This window comes from Rhincodon typus, chromosome 45 (genome assembly GCF_021869965.1).
Source record: "Rhincodon typus isolate 14 chromosome 45, sRhiTyp1.1, whole genome shotgun sequence".
Lineage (NCBI taxonomy): Eukaryota > Metazoa > Chordata > Chondrichthyes > Orectolobiformes > Rhincodontidae > Rhincodon > Rhincodon typus.
The window spans coordinates 2,557,964-2,579,170 of NC_063376.1; the positions used below are offsets into that span (position 1 = coordinate 2,557,964).

Here is a 21,207-nt window from a genome sequence, read left to right on the forward strand (position 1 = left end):
AACCACAAGACTCCTACAACCACAAGACTCCTACAACCACAAGACTCCTACGACCACTGGGCATCAGAGTGGCACACAAGCCCACATCAACCCTACGACAACTGCTCACCGGAACCAAAGACCCACTACCCACTATGGACAGGACCAATGTCATCTACAAGATTCCCTGCAGAGACTGTGACAAACACTACATCGGACAAACAGGAAGGAAATTAACCACAAGGGTACACGAACATCAATTGGCTACAAAAAGACACGACCAATACTCACTCATCTCCATCCACATGGATAAGGAGAACCACCAATTCGACTGGGACAACACCAAGATCCCGGGACAAGCAAAGCAGAGACGAGCATGGGAATTCCTAGAAGCCTGGTACTCCACTAAGAAACACATAGAGCTTGACCCCATATACACTCCATTGCGAAGGAAAACTGGAAGTGAGGTAATCCAGCTCAATGGACACCGGTGTTTAAATAACAGGCGGGAAAACACAACGGCGCTTCATCGGAGGCTGCACTGATGATGTTGCCCAGTAGGGTAATGAAACGTCTACGAAACAACGAACCAGCTCAGCGAGCCAACCAACCCCAACACCCACAACCCGAGCTACAAATCTACTCCAAAACCTTAGATGCCTAATTTCCTTAGCCTCCTGAGGAAGGAGAGACATTGTTGTGCAGGGTAGACAGGAAGAAACCTTTCCCCCTCAGTGGAGCCATAGGTTTAAGGTAAGAAGCAGAAAGTTTAGAGAGGATGTGAAGTAAAATGTTTTCAGCCAGCAGGTGCTGGGAATTTGGAACTCGCTGCCTGTAAGCCGGGGAGAGCAAAAACATTTAGGATGCCAAGGCCTTCAAGGCTAGGGGCCAAGTGCTGGGAAATGGGATTACAAGTGTTAGGTGGTTGTTTTTGACTCAATGGGCTGAAGGGCCTTTCTCTGTGCAGTGGATCTCCAAATGTTTGACTCGGGCACTCTCTTCTCTGAATTAGGTGTTTGCAAGTTCAGATCCAGGCCAAGGCTGATGCTGGCAGTGAGATACTGATGGAGGGGTGGGGGCTAACTGTCAACTTTGAGTAGGCATGGCACCGAGATTTTGTCTGCCCCCTCAGGTGGTTACTATTTTGATGAAGAGTTTGAGGGGTGGGGAGGAATTTGCCCCACAGTCAACATTTATCTTTTATTGACCAATATGATTGAGCCGTACAGCACAGAAACAGACCCTTCGGCCCAACTCATCCGTGCCGACCTGGTTTCCTAAACTGAACTACTCCCATTTACCTGCCTTATCCCTCTAAACGTCTCCTATTCACATACCTATCCTAATGTCTTTTAAATGTTGCCATTGTAACTGCATCTACCACTTCCTCTGGTAGCGTGTTCTATAAACGCACCACCTTCTGCGTGAAAAAGTTGCTGCTCAGGTTCCTTTCAAATTCTTCCCCTCTCACCTTAAATCTATGCCCTCTACGTTTGGACTCTCATACCTTAGGGAAAAAAAAGACCTTGTCTATTCACCCTATCCATGCCTCTCATGATTTTATAAACATCCTATAAGGTCACCCCTCAGCTTCTGATGCTCTGGGGGCAGAAAAAAAGTTTCAGCCTCTCCTTATAACTCAAACCTTCCAGTCTTGGAAATATCCTTGTGAATCTTTTTTGCACTCTTTCCAATTTAATGACATTCTTCCTATAGCAGGGTGACCAGAATAGTACATAGCTCTCCAAATGTGGCCTTACCGCAGTTCTTTCGGTTCCTACCCGTAATGCTCTGATTGATAAATGTGCCTGAATGCCATCTGCACCACCCTGTCTACCTGTGATGCCACTTTCAAGGAACTATGTACCTGCAACCCGAGGTCTCTGCTTGACAACATTCCCCAGGGTCCCACCTTTAACTGTGTAAGTCCTGCCCTGGTTTGTCTTACCAAAATGCAAGACCTCACATCCTTTATTGGCTCTCCCATTGTAGTGTAGTTTGTGGGAGCATGCTGTGCACAAATTGGCTGTTGGTATAAATTTGCTGTGGGTTGATAAACAAGTGGGAGGGGAATTTAATGCTCCATATACAATGACATTAGAGAAGGGTATGATATCTCCTCATGTGAAAGCTTTGAGTATTGTGGTTGCTATGGTGGTGACTCTAAAGGTAGTCTCCATTTGTGGTTCACCTTTTCATTGGCAGAGCGGTTGCCAGGGAAAGATTTAATTCCCTGTGCTCAGTCGAGGAAAAAGTGAGTTAATTATTTAGGATTTAATTAGAGGGTGTGCTGCTGTGACTGCAATGGGATTAGAAAGAGCTCCGTCAGTAATGTCAGGGGTTCAGGTTTATTGAACAAGCTCCACTATACAATCTGCAGCCTCCCTGGAAGCGTTTCTTTCAGGTATGTACACTTTTTTTTTCTTTTTGGAAGTTAAGTTCGCCCGATCCTTTCTCTCCATGGCCGTGAATGAAGCAAATCTGCTTTCACTGTGATTTGAGGAAGAGGTGGGATTGAGGGCATGTCGCGGTGAGGCGATCTCTGATATAGAGTCTTAGAGTCATACCGCATGGAAAGAGACCCTTCAGTCCAACTCGTCTGTGTTGACCAGAGTCCTAAATAAATCTAGTCCCATTTGGCCCATATCCCTCTACACCCTTCCTATTCATATACCCATCCAGATGCCTTATAAATCGTACCAGCCTCCACCACTTCCTCTGGCAGCTCATTCCATACACGCACCACCCTCTGTGTGAAAAAGTTACCCCTAAGGTCCCCTTTAAGATCTTTCCCCTCTCACCTTAAACCTATGCCCCTCTAGTTTTGGACTCTACCCCCTGGGAAAAAGACATTGGGTATTCACCCTATCCATGCCCCTCATGATTTTATAAACCTCTATAAGATCACCTCTCAGCCTCTGACACTCCAGGGAACATAGCTCCAGCCACTTTAGCCTCTCCCTGTAGCTCAAACCCTCCAACACTGGGCATGTCCTTGTAAATCTTTTCTGCACCTTTTCAAGTCTAATAACATCAAGCAGGTGAGACTGGTTTAATTTGGGATTATGTTTGGCATAGACTGGTTAGACCGAAGGATCTGTTTCCGTGCTTTCTGACTCTGAGTCTGTAACATCTTTCCAATAGCACGGAGACCAGGATTGAATGCAGTATTCCAAAACTGGCCTAACCAATGTCCTGTACAGCCACATCATGACATCCCAACTCGTATACTCAATGTCTTGTGCTCTGGAACATCCAACACAGAAACAACCTCTTTGGCTGTAACTGGGTGTTGTGAGAGAGAATTGGTGTTACCTGAGCATCTGCCTATGGTGGGATCTTGCCATGCTTTTCCCACCTAAACCAAAACGATGCAGGTCTAAATGCACCAGCCCGGGCAAAACGGATTGATTGGCCATCCTAAGGTTGCCACAATTGGGTGGGCTACCAAGTTCCGTTTGTACTGTGGAGGAAAAGTAACAAAAGGGTAGAGAGGGATATTTGCTCCTCTAGACGCCCATGCTTCTCTGGTGTTTGTTAATTCTGGCTAAGTTCCTTCTTGAGTCAGAGCCAAAAACCTGTCCCGGGTGAGAAATGTGAGAACCAAAATCCAGACTGGCGTTCCCCAGTGCAGTGCCAAGGGAGTGTGGCATTGAGTGAAGGCGCCACTCTGCCGTGCCCTCTCAGGTGGGTGTAAAAGAGAACCCACTGGGCTCCTGTCTGAAAGGGGAGTGGAGGGCGAGTTATCCCTGGTGACTTGCAGCCAATGTTGAGCCATCGCCAATGTCATTCAAGAAAAGAGAAAAGCAGACAGTCAGGTCGCTCATACATTCCAGTTTATGTGAGCTTGCTGTGCCCAGATTGGTAGTCACATTTTACGTTTGGAAAACGTGACTGCTCTCCAAATATTACTTCGTTGCTGGCAAGGCGTGCTGGGTCATCCTGAGGCTGTGAAAGACTCTATAGAATCACACAGAATCCCTACAGTGTGCAAACAGGCCCTTCGGCCCAACAAGTCCACACCAGCCCTTGGAGCATCCCACCCAGACCCACCACTTATAACCAACCTAAGTTACACATCCCTGAACACTACGGGCAATTTAGCACGGCCAATCCACCCTAACCTGCACATCTAATGAAAGACGAAACTTTGAGGAAACTTCTGTGCTCTCTCTGTCACCATTGTCTGGGTGGACAAGTTAGTGGTGGTCGACCTCCTCCCTTTATACCCTCGAGCAAGCGATATTCAGGTGGGCTTGTGGCGCAGAGATAGCGTTCCCCGCTTCTGGGTCAGAAGCACTGGGTTCGGGACCAAATCAGTTTGAGTGTCGCTTTACAAAAGCTTCCAACTCCTTTTCAGCACGAGAGAGATTCCTGGTCAGCCCGTGATGGAAAAGAATTGGAGCCCGGATCATTCCTTCCAAGTTGCAACATGAAGGAAAAGTGTATGCTGCTACAGCGATTCAGCCTCCTGGGGCGGGTGGTTATGGTTGGTAGTGTTATCTGGATGGTGGGTGCGGGCCAGATTGGGCAACAGGAGCGCAGGGTGTTTGATCTCCGTTCTGGCTGGCATGGCTTACCTCTGTGCCTGACCTGCGATTGATTTTATTGTTGTTACACATACCAAGATACAGTGAAAAGTGTTGTTTTGCATGCTCTACAGGCCAATCGTACCATACAAAGTACATCAGGGTAGCAGGACAGAGTGCAAAATACAGTGGTACAGCCACAGAGAAGGTGCAGAGAGAGAGAGAGAGAGATCAGAATTAAAATTTGGGAGGTCTATTCAACAGTCTGATAACAGCAGGGAAGAAGCTGTTCTTGAATCTATTTGTACATGTATTCAAACTTTATATCTTCTGCCTGACAGAAGAGTATAAACTGGGGTGGAAGGGGTCTTTAATGTTGGTAGCTTTCCTGAGACAGTGGGAAGTATAGATGGAGTCAATGGATGGAAATTCTGAGGAAGGGTCACTGGACCTGAAACGTTAACTCTGATTTCCCTCCACAGATACTGCCAGACCTGCTGAGCTTTTCCAACAATTTCAGTTTTTGTGTCAAAGGATGGAAGGCTGGTTTGCGTGATGGTCTGGTCTGTGTTCCTCACTCTCTGGGGGCTGTGGGGTCAGACCTGGGAATGCAACGAGACCCACAAATGGAGATAGTGGTATGAGTTGTGGGACTCAATCAAGTCCTGAGCCCCACTAATGAGGGAGGGGATAAAAAGACGTAGGTTCAAATCTCTCCGGCTGGCAGAATTCCAACTGGATCTAGAATGTAAAGCTAGTCTGAGGGAACGGGCATGGTGACATCTGACGTGAACTGTTTTCAAAACCCACCTGGCCAACTAACATCCTTACGGTCCTTATCCAGAACGGTCTTACAGACTCCAGAGTCACAGCAACACAGTTGACTTTGAAGCACCCTCTGACTTAGCCACTCGGTTTTAAGGGCAGTTAGGGTCGGGCAACAAAGAAAAAGCGGTGTCCTGTCTGAAATTCTTGTCTCTCTCTCCATATTCAGATCTGACTGGCTCATCTGACGAGAAAGCATCGAGGAGGACCACTTGAGATCATGTCGCTCAACAATTTCCACTTCATTCACAGCATTAAAAACTCCCCGGCTGTCTTCCGGCGGTTCAAGAAGGACAAGACGAAGAGTCTGTCCCATGGCGATCCGCTGTTCAAGGTGCATTACGTGGGCATGGAGAAAATCTACTCGCTGCAGGTCGAACAAACCCGGGAGGTGGTTAACCGTCTGGTGGACAAGGAGCCCAGCAAGGCCTGCAAGGATCATGCCTTGGTGGTGAGACCGCGCTATCTGGAGGTGAAGGAGATCTCGAGCGGCCGGCAAATCACCAAAACCTACCTCCACGACATCGCCTACTGCACGGCGGATAGAGGCCTCACCAATGTGTTCCTCTACATCTGCAAGAGCAAAGGGCAGCTGCAGTGTCGCGTGTTCCTGTGTAGCAACGCAGAGAAAGCCAAGGCCATCACGGTCTGTTTGGCCAAGTCCTTTGAGGCAGCTTTCAGTCAATGGCACGAGACATACAACCACCAGGCACTGCCAATCCCCTCCTCGGGCACTGACCCCAGGCCTGACCAACAGGACGATTCTCGCTGCTGCGCAGATAAAGGTGAGCGATGAGTCGCTGAATTTCCCAGCACGGCTACGGTCCCGACCACTCCCAGTGACGCGTCGAGAAGATACCGGCCGTCCCTTCGTTGTCGCTGGGTCAAAGTGCTGGGACTCTCTCCCTAATGGCGCTGTGGGGGTGCCCCTACACCGCATGGGACTGTGGCGGTTCAAGAAGGTGGCTCAGTGTCCCTTAGCTGTAGTCTCTCCCATAAAGGGAGAACAATCTTCTCAGAACAACACTGGCCGCCTCAGCGCCTAATCTGTGCTAATTCGGCCTCCGAGCAAAGGAGGCAAGCCACAGTGAGCTCAGATCTGTGTCAAGATTGTTTCCCTTAGAGCAGAGAAGACCGAGGAGGGGATTTGATTTATTGTTGTCACGTGTACCTAAGTACAGTGAAAAGTTTTGTTTTGTGAGCATTACAGGCAGATCCTAGCAAACAAGGATGTACAGATCATAGGGTGCTTAGACAGAGCGAGGCATACAAGTGCACAGGAGGTGCACAAAAGCATGATCAACATTAGATTTGAAATTAGAGAGGTCCATTCAGCAATCTAATAACGGCTAGGAAGAAGCTGTTCTTGAACCTGTTGGGTGCGTGTGTTCAAGCTTCTGTATTTTCTGCCTGAAGGAAGAGATTGGAAGAGAATTGATTGCAATGTACAAGATTACGAGGAGAATGGACAGAGTGAAGTGAGAACAGCTGTTCCCCTTGGTTGAAGGGTCAATCACAAGAGGGGCGTAGTTTTAAGGCAAGGGGCAGGAGATTCAGAGGGAATTTGGTGGGGGGGAGCGTGGTGGGAGAAAACCTTTTCATTCAGCGGGTGATAGGAATCTGGAGTGCACTGCCTGGAAAGCTGGTGGAGGCTGGAAACCTTACAATCTTTTAAGAAGAACAAAATCCGAAAGAACTGCGGATGCTGTAAATCAGGAACAGAAACAGAAGTTGCTGGAAAAGCTCAGCAGGTCTGGCAGCATCCGTGAAGAAAAAATCAGAGTTAACATTTCGGGTCCGGTGACCCTTCCTCAGAACTTTTAAAAGAACCTTTAAAAAAGATTTGGAGAAGCACTTCAAATCTCGTAACATTCAAGGATATGGGACAAGTGGAGGAAATTGGGGTTAACGCACTTTTATGTTGGTGCAGACTCGATGGGCCAAAAGGGCTCTTCTGCGCTGTGTGAATCTATGAAAGCCAATGTCTGATGTGGAAACCAGAGTTGAATGCAATAGTCCAGTTGGCATATAACCATCAATTGCAGGACACTTTAAGAATGATGGATAGAATGACTGTTTGTAGACATTAATTCGTTCACTGTATTTCATATCTGTTTACAGTGTGCAATTTGGAAACGCTCTGTCATCTATGAGTTCTGCTATACCCCTGGCTTGCCTGTCCCTAGCCTCGTGAAACTGGTTAGAGTGAATCTGATAGGCATCTTCATGCTATTACAATAACCCTTTTGTAAAAGGGAAGAGATATGGTAGAAAAATAAATTCTTTCGCATCAATGAAGGGAGAGATTAAGTATGTAGATGATTCATTTTAACAATCAGCAGGAAGTTTTAGTGCTTGATGGCAGGGAACAGACACGAAAGTCTATAAAAGGAAAACTAATTAGGCTTTTCAAGGAACAAAATGGAATTGTTTAATCCCTCTTTTAAAGAGGTTATTTTCCTGCCAAGTTATTTTCTGGGAAAACAATTGTTCGCCCAGTGAGATGGTTCAGATTACAGAATAGGCTTGTATTTCCTGGAGTGTAGAAGGTTAAAAGTGCGGCGGGGGGGGCGGTGGTGGTGGTTTTGGGAGGAGAAAAAAGGTGAAATAACTGCAGATGCTGGAAATCAGAAACAAAAACAGAAATCGCTGGAAACGCTCAGCAGGTCTGGCGGCATCTGTGGAGAGAAATCAGAGTTAATGTTTCGGGTCCAGTGACCCTTCGTCAGAACGGATGGTAGCTTGGAAAATGTTGTTGGTTTTTATGCAGAAGATAGGGTGGGGGGAGGGGTTAAGGAGTAAATTGGAGGTGGAGGTGGAGCCCAAAGAGAGAGAAAAACAGTTGGACATACAAAGGAGTAGATAATGATTAGGCTGGGAGGGTGAATAGCTGTTAATGGGGACTGTTAATGGCTAACAATGGGTAGTGTGTAATAGCAGACTGTGATGACAACGCCTGGTGAGGAGGGGTTTGGGGTAAGGACATGGGAGAGCTCAAGCCCTGAAGTTGTTGAACTCCAAATTGAATCCAGAAGGCTGTAGAGTTCCCAAGTGGAAAATTAAGTACTGTTTTTTCCAGTTTGCGCGGGGCTTTGCTGTTGGCCAGGGAACAGGGCAGCATGTTAAAGTGGCAGGCAATTGGAAGCTTAGGGTCTCTTTTGAGGACAGAACGTAGATGTTCTGCGAAGCGGCCACCCAGTCTGCATTTTGTTTCCCCAGTGTAGAGCAGACCACATTGTAAGCAGCAAATGCAGTAGATGCCGTTGTTATTTTGGAAGTAACAGAGCAGATTGGTAAATAGAAACATTTCCGCTAGTGGGGTCTGGGGTAGGGGGTTAGGTTCAGAGGACGTGGCCTTAAAATCGGAATTGAATTGTTCAGATAAGAAGTTTGAAAATGTTGTTTTGACACCGGGGATGGCTGGAATGTGGACCCCTTCGCAAGCAGCAGTGGATTCCTGTGTAATTATTCATTTTTAAGCCTGAGATCTCTGGCCAATGGTGTCAAGGGGAGCAGAGGCTTGGATGAGTAGGTGGAGAGAAAATGCACATCAGATATATATCCAAGTGAATGGCCTCCTGTCCTGATAGGATCTGTTGGATAAAATCCATGCACCACTGATTATTGTTTCATTAAAATAGAATAATTAATCAGTTATTGTAACAATTCATAATTATATTTTGAGATATCTCTTACTAATGTGCATGCTCCTTACTGACAGAGTGGGATGTGAAGAAGATGTTTCCACCAGGAGGAAAGACTAGGACCCGAGGGTACAGCCTCAGAGTGAAGGGACGACTGTTTAGAACTGAGATGAGGAATTTCTTCAGCCAGAGGGTGGGGAATCTGTAGAACCTATTGCTTCAGAGGGCTGTGGGGGCCAAATCATTGAGTGTATCTAAGACAGAGATAGGTTCTTGATGAGTAAGGGCGATATCAAGGGTTGGGGTAAAAGGCAGGGGAATGGTGCTGAGAATTATATCGGCTATGATCGAATGGCAGAGCAGGCTCGATGGGCCGAATGGCCTGATTCTGCTCTTGTACCTTGAGGTTTTATGGTCTAACAAGCCAGCCAAAATAAAGGAACTAAAAACTGAAAGAACTGCAGATGCTGTAAATCAGGAACAAAAACAAAGTTGCTGGAAAAGCTCTCGACCCGAAACGTCAGCTTTCCTGCTCCTCTGATGCTGCTCGGCCTGCTGTGTTCATCCAGCTCTACACCTTGTTATCTTTCTGGAAAAGTTCAGCAGGTCTGGCAGGATCTGTGAAGGGAAAAAACAGAGTTAACGTTTCGGGTCCGGTGACCCTTCCTCAGAACAGAAAATAAAGGAACTGTACAAGATAAGCATCTAAGAGATCTGCACTTTTGATCTTTGAGATTTTGTTTACCATAATATCTGACTCAGACTGTCTGCTTTAATTGTGACTGAGTGTGCATGTCTTTGGAGTTTCTAAATGGGATATAGTGTAAGTTGTACAACAGTAGATTTAGGAATTCTCTCTCTTCTCTGCCGCGTTAGTTCCTGCCAATTATTTTCACGATCGTCAAAACTTGGTGTGATTTGCCCGAGTGGCACTTAGACAGGCAAATGAGTTGCAAAGACGGCAATTACTGGAGAAACTCAGCAGATCTGGCAACATCTTCGGAGACAGATAAACAGAGTTAACGTTTCAAGGCCGGTATGATCTGGCACAGTGGCTCAGTTGTTAGCACCGCTGCCTCACAGTGCCAGGGACTTGGGTTCGATTTCACCCTCGGGTGTCTGCATGGGCTTCCTCCAGGTGCTCCGGTTTCCTCTCACCGTCCAAAATTGTGCAGGTTAGTGGATGGGCTGTGCTAAATTGTGCAGTAGTGTCCAGGGATGTGCAGGCTAGGCGGGTTAGCCATGGGAAATGCGGGGTTATAGGGATAGGGGATTGGTGAGACTGGGTGGGATGCTCTTTGGAGGGTTGGTGGGCTGATGGGCTGATATGGCCTCTATCTGCAGTGTAGGGAATCCATGATCCTTCATCAGAAAGGTCACTGGACTCAAAAACACTAACTCTGTCACCACAGAGTGTTGCTAAACCTGCCGTGTTTCCCCAACACCTTGCATTCTGTAACTAATTTGTCTGAAAGTGTTTTTACTTCAGATCTCCAGCATCCGCAGTCTTCTAAATGTTTATTTTTTTAAAATTCATTCGCTGGATGTGTGTGTTGCTGGCTAGGCCCAGGTATTTGTTGCCCATCCCTAACTGCCCAGAGGGCAGTTAAGAGTCGACCACATTGCTGTGGGTCTGGAGTCACGTGTAGGCCAGGTCAAGATGGCAGTTTCGCTTCCCTGAAGGACATTAGTGAACCAGATGAGTTTTCCTGACAACTGAAAATGGGTTCATGATTATCATTAGACTCTCAATTCCAGATATTTATTGAGTTCAAATTCCACCTTCTGCCGTGGCAGGATTCGAACCCATGTCCCTGGAACATTAGCTAGGTCTCTGGATTAACAGTCCAGCAGTTACACCACTAGGCCACATCTTGGTGGCCTGGTTAGGATTTTATACACTTTTTTTGTTTTGCAATGGTTTCTGGTTTGTGGTTATCGGTGCACCCCACTCGGTTAAGTGTGGATTTGCTCTGTTTCCACAGGCAGCTCATTGGACGAGGAATCGGAAATCAACAGGCCACTGGAAAGCGACGAAGAGGCAGAGGTCAGGATGCACCAGGAGTTTCTACAACGGGCGACATCATTCCGAGCCCCTCACCGCCTGGACACCGGCTACCACGATGTGGAGGATCTGACCAAGGATTCCTCAGTCCAGCAGCTCGTCCGGGGCGAGCAGGAAGGAGACTGACCGTCCGCTCGACTCCCCCCTGCTCGTTTTGCATTGACTATTCCTTAACAGAGGTCGGGTGAAAGAAAATTAATTGGCAACGTGAACCTCCTAAGGACACAACGTCGCAATCTACAGACTGGATGCTCTTACTGATCGTTTTTTTTTAAGCCTAAGTGCGTGATGAATGCAATTTCTCCCCACAAGAAAGTTTTTTAATCGAGGTGACTGCTTATTGATGATAGGTCAGACTGCTAAAAATGTGACAATAGCACCTCCAACGCAGCAATGTTAAGTGTGTCGAGGGGAAGACTGCTTTTCCACTTCAACAACTCGTACCTTTTTTTTAGACCTTTACATTTAAAACCATGCTCACCGCCTGCATTAGTGAGCCTAAGTGTATATTGTGTATCGACAATGAGTTGATCTCATTGAAACTTAGATGATCCCTGGCAGGATAGATACAGACAGACTGCTTTCCCCCTTGGCTAGGGAATCTGCAACTGTGTGAGAAACAGTGTGAGAGGGGTCACGATCTCCGGTTAAGAAGTCAGCTGTTTTTGAAATGAGACGAGAAGAAATTTCTCCTTTTTTTTGACACTAAGGGGAATGGGGATAGGGTTGGAAGATTAGCTGCGTGATGGCTTTGTTGGGGAGAGAAAGCTCAAAGGGGCCTAATGGTCTCTTCCTGCTCCTAATTATTATGCCTACGTTGTGCATTATGCTGTGAAACAGTGAGCCTTAAGAAGCTCTGGAGGCAGACACTAGCTCCATTTGACTGAAATTCCCCTGACCAGTAGCCTCCAGTTGCTCTGTACCACTCATGGACTCTAGTTGAAAGCTCTGGCTATGAAAAGAACAGCCCATAGTCACTTGTTTCTACCAGGAAGTGCAACCCTATTGAAAATTGATTTGCAAATTACCCAGAAGGATGTTAATTTTCAATTGGTTCATGTTTAGTTTTAAATGACACCACCAGCGATCAGGGAGGGGAATTCAGACACTGTTTTGTTTTATCTTTTAAGATGTCTGTTGGAAGGAGATATTCCAGATAAAAGGCTCACTAACTCCTTTCTCATCTGCCTGTGGGCGATAGCAGCCTACCCACACGAAATACATGACAAATTTTGTTTTTTTAAAAGTGGGATTGTTTTACAGAATTCAAACAATTCCAGTAAAAGTTGAAATGGAGTTATTCGTGTCATGTGGAATTGTACAAAGTGTGCGTCTAATTCTCCCTCCCTCTCTCTCCCCAACTCCGTCTCTCATCAGCAAGTTTGCCTTTTCCCACCTCTTGTAAACATTGCCTGTCTTCATCTCTGGCTAAGCACATCCACTGCTGAAAGCCTCAGCCATATCACTGTAACCTCTCTGACAGAGTATTCTGTCACACTCCTGCCCAACCTCCTCATGAGTTCATCCAAAACTTTGTATGCTGCGCTCTGCCTAGGCACCCTACGATCTGTATGTCATTGTTTGCTATGATCTGCTCACAAAACAAAACTTTTCACTGTACATAGGTACATGTGACTACAATAAATCACATCAAACGAAACTAATCTGAACTCGCACGGTGGCTCAGTGGTTAGCACTGCTGCCTCACAGCGCTAGTGATCTGGGTTCAATTCCAGCCTCGGGCGACTGTCTGTGTGGAGTTTGCATATTCTCCCTTTGTCTGTGCGGGTTTGCTCCGAGTGCCCTGCTTTCCTCCCACGGTCCAAAGATGTGCAGTGTAGGCTATGCTATAGTGCCTAGGGATGTTTAGGTTGGGTGGGTTAGACATGGGAAATGCAGGGGTAGGGGAATGGATCTGGGTGGGATGCTCTTCAGAGGGGCAGTGTGGACTTGTTGGGCCAAATGGCCTGTTTCCTCTCTCTCATTTATTATGACATCTCTTAAACCCCAGCTTTCAGACCAAACTCTGAGTCACTTGTTTCCTGTTACGTAGCTCGGTGTCAGCTTTGTTAACCTTCTTTGGGACACTTAGCTTCACCAAAGGTATTATATAAATTCATTGTTGTTACAGCTGAGATAAAAATGTCTTATTTTGTTTCGTGCCTCTCTTCTGTAGCTCCCCTCCTCTCCTGAAGCGTTGACTCCCCCTGTTTGTTTACACACTCTGCCGGTTTTTAATTGCTTCGACACACTTGAGAACAAAACGTTTTAATTTTGCTGGGAATGTTTCCAGGGCGTTAACTGTCTGTTCCTTATCTGTAGCCACCTTGCTCAGCAAAGCCTAATTCTTGTTCAGCCCTTGACAGTGATCACTAGCATTTCGACATGAGGGAGAACGGACAAACGGCTTGACTTCTGATGCATTTTTTTTTCCTATCAAAATGCTTCTGACAATGATTTGCTTTGGAAATGCTCTGGGCTGCTTACAGGCAAAACAAGGGCAGATATTCCGATGCAGAGACGAGATGACTGACCAGTTTATCTTGTGTTCACAGAAGGTCACAGTGATGGAATTGTTATCTGCGCAGTGGCATTTTTAAAAAAATATTCATTCACGGGATGTGAACAAAACAGGCAAAGCCAGTGTTTGTTCTGCATCCCCAAGTGCTCTTGAGATCAGTCAAGTACAAACCACGTCAGTCAGAGAATTTTATAGCACTGAAAGAGGCTCTTTGGCCCATCTTTTCAAAGCCTGTTACCAATCATCTATTTATTCTAGTCCCATCTTACAGCACTTGGCTTTATACGTTACAACAGGTCAAGTGATCACCAAAATACTTAGATTCGTAGGGACTGTTTCCGTGCTGTACATCTCTATGACTCTAAATGGGATCGAATTGGACCAAAATATCTGTTTCCGTGCTGTATGACGCTTTCGTCCAATTTGTCTGTGCCGAACAGGTATCCTAGATTAATCAAGTTCCATTTAGAGTCAGAGATGTACAGCATGGAAACAGATCCTGTCCTAAATAAATCTAGTCCCATTTGCCAGCATTTGGCCCATATCCCTCTAAACCCTTCCTATCCATGTACCCATCCAGATGCCTTCTAAATGTTGTAATTGTACCAGCTTCCACCGCTTCCTCTGGCAGCTCATTCCCTACACACACCACCCTCTGTGTGAAAAAGTTGCCCCTTCGGTCCCTTTTAAATCTTTCCTTCTCACCTTAAACCTGTGCCCTATAGTCTTAGACACCCCTGCCCTGGGAAAAAGACCTTCACTATTCACCTTATCAATGCACCTTATGATTTTATAAATTTCTATAAGGTCACCCCTCCGTCTCCAATGTTCCAGGGAAAATAGCCCCTCCTTACAGCTCAAAATCTCCAAACCTGGCAACATCCTTGTAAATGTTTTCTGAACCCTTTCAAGTTTAACAACATCTTTCCAATAGCAGGGAGAGCAGCATTAAACGCAGTATTCCAAAAGTGTCCTGTACAGCCACAACATGGCCTCCTAACTCCTACACTTAATGCCCTGACTCATTAAACTTCATAGCATCCCTACAGTGCGGGAGCAAGCTGTTCAGCCCATCAAGTCCACAACAAACTCCGAAGAGCATCCCACCCATTCCCATCCCCACTCGCCCTATCCTGGAAATCTGCATTTTGCATAGCTATACCACCTAGCCTGTACAGCCCTGGACACAATTTAGCACGGCCAACCCACCCTAACCCGCACATCCCTGGGACACTATGGGACAATTTAGCACGGCCAATCCACCCTAACCCGCACATCCCTGGGACACTATGGGACAATTTAGCACGGCCAATCCACCCTAACCCGCACATCCCTGGGCACTACGGGACAATTTAGCACGGCCAATCCACCCTAACCCGCACATCCCTGGGCACTATGGGACAATTTAGCACTGTCAATCCACCCTAACCTGCACATCCCTGGGCACTATGGGACAATTTAGCACGGCCAATCCACCCTAACCCGCACATTCCTGAGCACTATGGGACAATTTAGCACGGCCAATGCACCCTAACCTCCACATCTTTGTGCAGAAGGAAACTGGAGCACCCGGAGGAAACCCACACAGACAGTCACCTGAGGACAGAATCGAACCCGGGTCCCTGGCGCCATGAGGCAGCAGTGCTAACCACTGAGCTACTGTACCGCTCAACCCCTCCAACCGTAGCAACATCCTTGTAAATCTTTTCTGCACCCTTTCAAGTTTCACAACATCTTTCCAACAGCAGAGAGACTGGAATTGCATGCAGCGTTCCAAAAGTGGCCTAACCAATGTCCTGTACAGCAGCAACATGAACCTCCCAACTCCTATGCTCAATGCACTGACCAATAAACGTTTGATATAATGTGATGGCTCCTGCCTCTACCACCCTTTCAGGCAGTGAGTTTGAGATACTGCTACCCTCTGAGTGAAACAAATCCTGTCTTAAACTTCCTGCTCCTTAAAACGATGTCCCCTCATTACTGACCTGTCCACTAAGTTTATCCCTATCTATGCTTCTCATAATTTTGTACATTGCAATCAAGTCCTGTCCTCAACCTTCTCTGCCTCTCTAATCTCTCTTCACGGTTGTACTGCTGCAGCCCAGGCAGCATCATGCGTGAACCTCCTCTGCACCGTCTTGAGGGCGATTATGTCCTTGCCACAATGTGGTGACCAGCAATACTCCAGCTGCGGCTTAACTAATGTCTAATACAGCCTATACACTGTTATAGGTGTCGACTGATACGTAGGGCCAGGCTGCATGGGAGTAGCAGATTTCAATCCCTCAATGCTATTAGCAAACGAGATGGGATTTTACCACAATCATAGAGTCGTACAGCACAGAAACAGACCCTTCAGCCCAACCAGTCCATGCTGAACATCATCCCAAATTAAACTAGTCCTATCTGCCTGCTCCTGACCCATATCCCTCTAAACCTCTCCTATTCATGTACTTATCCAAATGTCGTTTAGCATTGTAATTGTGCCCATATCCACCACTTCCTGAGGAAGTTCATTCCACACGTGAACCACCCTCTGCGTAATAAATTTGCGCCTCATGTCTTTTTTAAAATCTTTCTCCTCTCACCTTAAAAATAGTCTTGAAATCCCCCATTCTAGGAAAAAGACAACTACCATTAACTCTATCTATACCCGTCATTACTTTTATAGACTTATATAAGGTTGCCTCTCAACCTCCTAAGCTCCAGTAAAAAGAAGTCCCAGCCTATCCAGCCTTTCTTTAGAACTCAAACCTTCCGTACCCGGCAACGTCCTGGTAAATTTCTTCTGAACCCTCTCCATTGGTAGATTATGGATATCATTGCAATTTGAACTACAGTGCATGGATGGCAGCGGTTCAAGAAGGCACCTTTCGCAGGGCAACTAGGGATGGAATAAACTCTGGCCCATCCCACAAATGATTTTTAAAAATTACTGAGAGTAGTGTCAAATAGCAGATGGTTATTTATGTGTTGGGCCCAGACATAACTACCTGCCCTGAATGGTGAACTGGTGTGTGGGGGTTACAGGTTTAGAGTCACAGAGATGGACAGCGTGGATTCAGACCCTTCGGTCCAACTCATCCATGACGATCAGATATCCTATGGGAAGTGCTCTTGTTGAGAAATGGCAATTATCAAGAAGTAATGGGATGCATACATTCTCCTTGATAGGCAGAGTGAAGATTTTACAGTAAACCTATCTCTGACACAAAAACAGAAGTTGCTGGAAAAGCTCAGCAGGTCTGGCAGCATCTGTGGAGAGAAATCAGAGTTAACATTTCGGGTCGGCTGATTCTTCCTCAGTTCTGAGGAAGGGTCACCGGACTCGAAACAATAACTCTGATTTCTCTCCACAGATGCTGTCAGACCTGCTGAGCTTTCCCAGCAATGTCTATTTTTGTTTCTGATTTATAGCTTCCGCAATTCTTTCGTTTTTCTGTTATCTGTGACAGACTGCTTCTGGGTGGCTGTCCCTTTAGCAATTGTTTTTTTTTGACAAGGTGCAAGACCAGACTCTCCCAAACTGCAAGCTAAATTCTTGCAGCCTTTTGTTATCTCCTCTTTCCTACCCCACAACCCTCCCTTGGATTTAAACTGAGGTAATAGATCCATGTCTTTGGCCCACCCCAACCAAAACTACTTGGGTATTGTTTTACGTTCAGAGAACACTAGGCCAGTTAAAGACTTTCAGAGATAGTAGGAACTTTGCTGACTCCACAGCCCGAAGCTAAAGCTGTAGCTGGAGGGGAGATTATAAACGGACGACGATGCGCTGTGTAGTTTTCAGTTGAAGGGCCGGAGTTTTTAAGAAGGGATTTGAGGAAAAGTCGGATCGTGGGAACGTGAAATGCACTGCCTGAGAGCGCGGTAGAGGTGGGGAAACCTCACAACATTTTAAAAAGTATACGAACGAGCACTTGAAATGTCATAATATTGAAGGCTATGGGCTGGAAGGTGCGATTAGAGTTGGTCGGCACAGAGTCAGTGGGCCGAAGGGTCTCTTTAGGTGGTAGCTGGTGGCTATAGTTAGTCGGAGCGGGCAGGAATCACTTGGGGAGCGTTGCAGAAGAGGAAGCCGCACACCTTTAGGGGGCAGCAGTACACCAGCTTCTGCAACAACGTACAAATTGCTCATTCCCATCCTGTCTCACAGGCGGAGGTTTCCAGATAAGTTTGAAAACAAAATCACTCTAGGGACGTGAATGTCAGCGGGCAATTCGCCCACATTGATATGCCAGCCCTAACCTCCCTGGTGGTCAGCTGCCTTCTTGAACTGTTGCAGTCTGTCTGTATAAGGGCCACCCACTCACAGTACTGTAAGGGAGGGAGTTCCAGGATTCTGACCCAGTGACAGTCAAGGAACAGTGGCTACAGTTCTAAGTCATTCGCTGTTGAAATTCTCCCACACATGCCTTTGGACTTTGAGTATTTCAATACATTCCTGGCTGGCATTCTCATTCTACCCCCTATGTAGGCTGGAGTGAATCCGAATCTCTGCTGCCCACATGTTAAGTTGCACCAAGTCCTGATCTACATTGACTTGATTTTAAACATTCTCACCCTAGCTATTTGTGTTCCTCTATAACTTCATCACCTGCTCTGTAAATCCTTCTCAAGATCATAGAATCCCTACAGTGTGGTAGCAGGCCATTCGCTCCATTGAGTCCACATGCCAACCCTCTGAAGAGCGTTCCACCCAAACCCACCTCCCCCAACCTATCCCTGTAACCCTGCATGTCCCACGGCTAACCCACGCAGCCTGCGCACTATGGGGCGATTTCCCATGGCCACTCCACCTAACCTGCATGACTTTGGACTGTGGGAGGAAACCCACGCAGACACGGCGAGAACATGCAAACTCCACACAGACAGTCACCCGAGGCTAGACGTGAACCCGGGTCCCTGGCGCTGTGAGGCAGCAGTGCTAACCACTGAACCACCATGCCACCCAAGAAATCTCTGCTCCCATCTAATTACAGCACCTTGTGCATTGCTCCACATTGGCAGCCACGCCTTCAGATTCCTGGGTCCCCAAACTTTGGAATTCCCACCCCAGAACATATCAACCTTGCTACCTCTCTCTCCTCCTTTAAGACACAGCTTAAAACTTATGTCCTTGACCTAGGTTCTGGTTGCCTGTTCTAATATGTCATGTTGTTTGGAGTCATGTTTATTCTTATAGCTCTCCTGCAAAGTACTGTGGATGCTTGGTTCTTTTAGGCGCTATTTAAGTTCTTGTTGTCAGGATGGTGTTTGATTTGGATGGGAACTGCAGGTGATGTGCTCCCATGTGCTGGGGCGGAGCGGTCCTTCGAAGTGGTAGGGGTCACAAGTTCGGAAGGATCACTGGCGAGTTGCTGCAGTGCGTTTTTGAAGATGGTATCATGGAGCGGTGAAAGTTGAAGGTCATGGCGCTGATCGAGCGAGCTGATTTTTCCCTGAACGCGGGGCGAGCTTCGTGCGTATTGTTGCGAACTGCTCTCACCCAGAATCCTTCAAGGCTGTGGCGAACGGTAAAGATCCCATGCCACTGAGGAACAGGGTCCTGAATTAATATCTATCCCTCAACCATTGTCACTAGGACAGATGATCTGAATCTTTTGCTGCATTGTTATCCATGGGAGCTTGCTGTGTGGAAATTGATTGCCATGTTTCAAACAGTAACATGGCAAGATGATGGTTGAAAAGCACTTCCTGAGGCTAGAGAAATGCAACTTTTTCCTTTCTGGAGCGTGGCAGGTGGAAAAGGTTCCCTCAGCTGGTACAACGAATAAGGGTAGCAAAAGCCGGAGTGGACCTAACATAGGATCAGGAGTAGGCCATTCAGCCCCTTGAGCCTTTTCCACCATTCAAAGGGATCATGGCTGGTCTGTGGCAAGGTTCCATATAACTGCCTTTTGTTTGTATCCCTTTGTTTGATAAAAATTCATCTACCTCGGGATTAAAACTTGCAACTGAACCAGCGTCCACTGCTGTTTGTGGAGGAGAGTTCCAAACCTCTACCACTCTTCTGTGTGTAGAAGTGCTCTTTCCAAGATGGCGGTGGCTGTGTAGCAGAGTTCAGGTTCATGCTCATCTGCTGCTTTCCTCTTGTCCATTTCTCTTTTTCCTTTTCTCTCTCCTGTTCTGTTCTCCACAGTGTCCTCTCTTACCTTTGGCCCTGGGGGAGCCGGGCTGGGATGGAACCAGTGGCAACGGCAGCGAGTACGGGCCTAGCGGTGAGAGATGGCGCCGGAGCGTGGCAACTTTGCCATTGGTGGGTCCTGGCGTAGGAATCGAGGTGGTGGCATTGGTGACTGAAGTGGTGGCAGCCCTGCGGCGTTGGTGGGTCCAGCGTAGGTGGCATCGCTGAGCCCGGCTCAAGACTCCTGGCGATGGTGGTGAGGTTTATCAGGACGTTTTCATTTCCTTTTGGCTCTTGTTTTTAATTCTAACTATTGTATTCTAAGATGGCGCTGGAAAATGGTGCCTCAGTACACTTTTCATTGTACTTAGGTATGCATGACAGTAAAATGTAAGCAAACGTCTCTCCTGAACAGTCTGGCACTAATGCTCAGACAACGCCCCCCCCCAGTTCGAGAATCCCCAACCAGTGGGAATAATTAATCTTTATCCACCCTGTCTCCTTTTGCTGTTAATATCTTGAAGACCTTGATCAGATCACCCCTAAACTTCTAAGTTCTAAATAAAACAGGCCTATTTTATATAATTTCTCCTCCTAAGTTAACCCCTGAAGTCCAGGTATTAACCTTGTAAACCTGAGTTGTACTCCCTCTGAGGCCAATCTATCCTTCCTAAGGTGTGGTGCCCAGATCATAGAATCCCTACAGTGGGGAAACAGGCACTTCGGCCCAACAAGCCCACACCGACACTCAGAGCATCCCACACAGACCCATCCCCCTATAACCCACCTAATCTATACATCGCTGAACACTACGGGCACTTTAGCACAGCCAATCCACCCTAACCCACACATCTTTGGACTGTGGGTAAAAACCAGAGCACCCGGAGGAAACCCACGCAGACACAGGGAGAATGTGGCTGGAACTGAACCCAGGTCCCTGGCACTGTGAGGCAGCAGTGCTAACCACTGAGCCACCGTGCTCGGCTCACAGTACTCCCAAGTGGGGTCGAATCAGGGCTTTGTATAACCACAGTACCACTCCTGCAGCCCTGTACTCCAGTCCTCTAGTTATAAAGGTCGCCTTGGTTATTTTCTGCACCTGTTCGTGACAATTTAAAGATCTATGTACCTGAAACCCCAAGTCTATTTGGACATCCCAAAGTTTTGCTGTTGCCTGGATATGGCCTTGCAGTGTCCTGGGTACCCCCAAAATTGGAGCTTACAACTGCCCCAAACTGAACCATCTGCGGGAAGCCATTGACAGAGACTGGGAACCCATCTTTGAACTCACATAAGAAATTGGTGGACCATTCAACTCATTGTGCCTGTTCAACACAAACATGGCTGATGAGGGACAGGCATGTTGCCAAAGCCTTTCCACTAGAGATCGTCAGGACAAATGCAAGAATGGCACATTTCAAATGATCACAACAGTTTATACTACAGGAGAAAGGATGCTGATTACTTGTCACTAATTGGCCGAGCCATGGCCGCGGAGAAACTGTTGTCAATTA

The 21,207-nt window shown here is 46.9% G+C and overlaps 1 protein-coding gene across 4 annotated transcripts in view; it reads left to right on the forward strand.

Annotated features, from left to right (window-relative positions):
• The window catches only part of si:dkey-19b23.8, a 20,236-nt gene extending 7,898 nt beyond the window's left edge, over positions 1–12,338 (forward strand). For 2 of the 4 annotated variants that reach the window (XM_048620231.1, XM_048620230.1), the window contains exons 2-3: positions 5,503–6,118; positions 10,963–12,338. In XM_048620231.1, the coding sequence (XP_048476188.1) occupies positions 5,554–6,118; positions 10,963–11,168 (771 nt within the window). In that variant the 5' untranslated portion in view covers positions 5,503–5,553 and the 3' untranslated portion in view covers positions 11,169–12,338. Of the gene's footprint in view, positions 1–678; positions 2,384–4,339; positions 4,425–5,502; positions 6,119–10,962 lie in introns of those variants that run through there. The other 2 variants (XM_048620228.1, XM_048620229.1) reach the window with 2 other exon arrangements.
• The last annotated feature ends 8,869 nt before the right edge of the window (positions 12,339–21,207 follow it).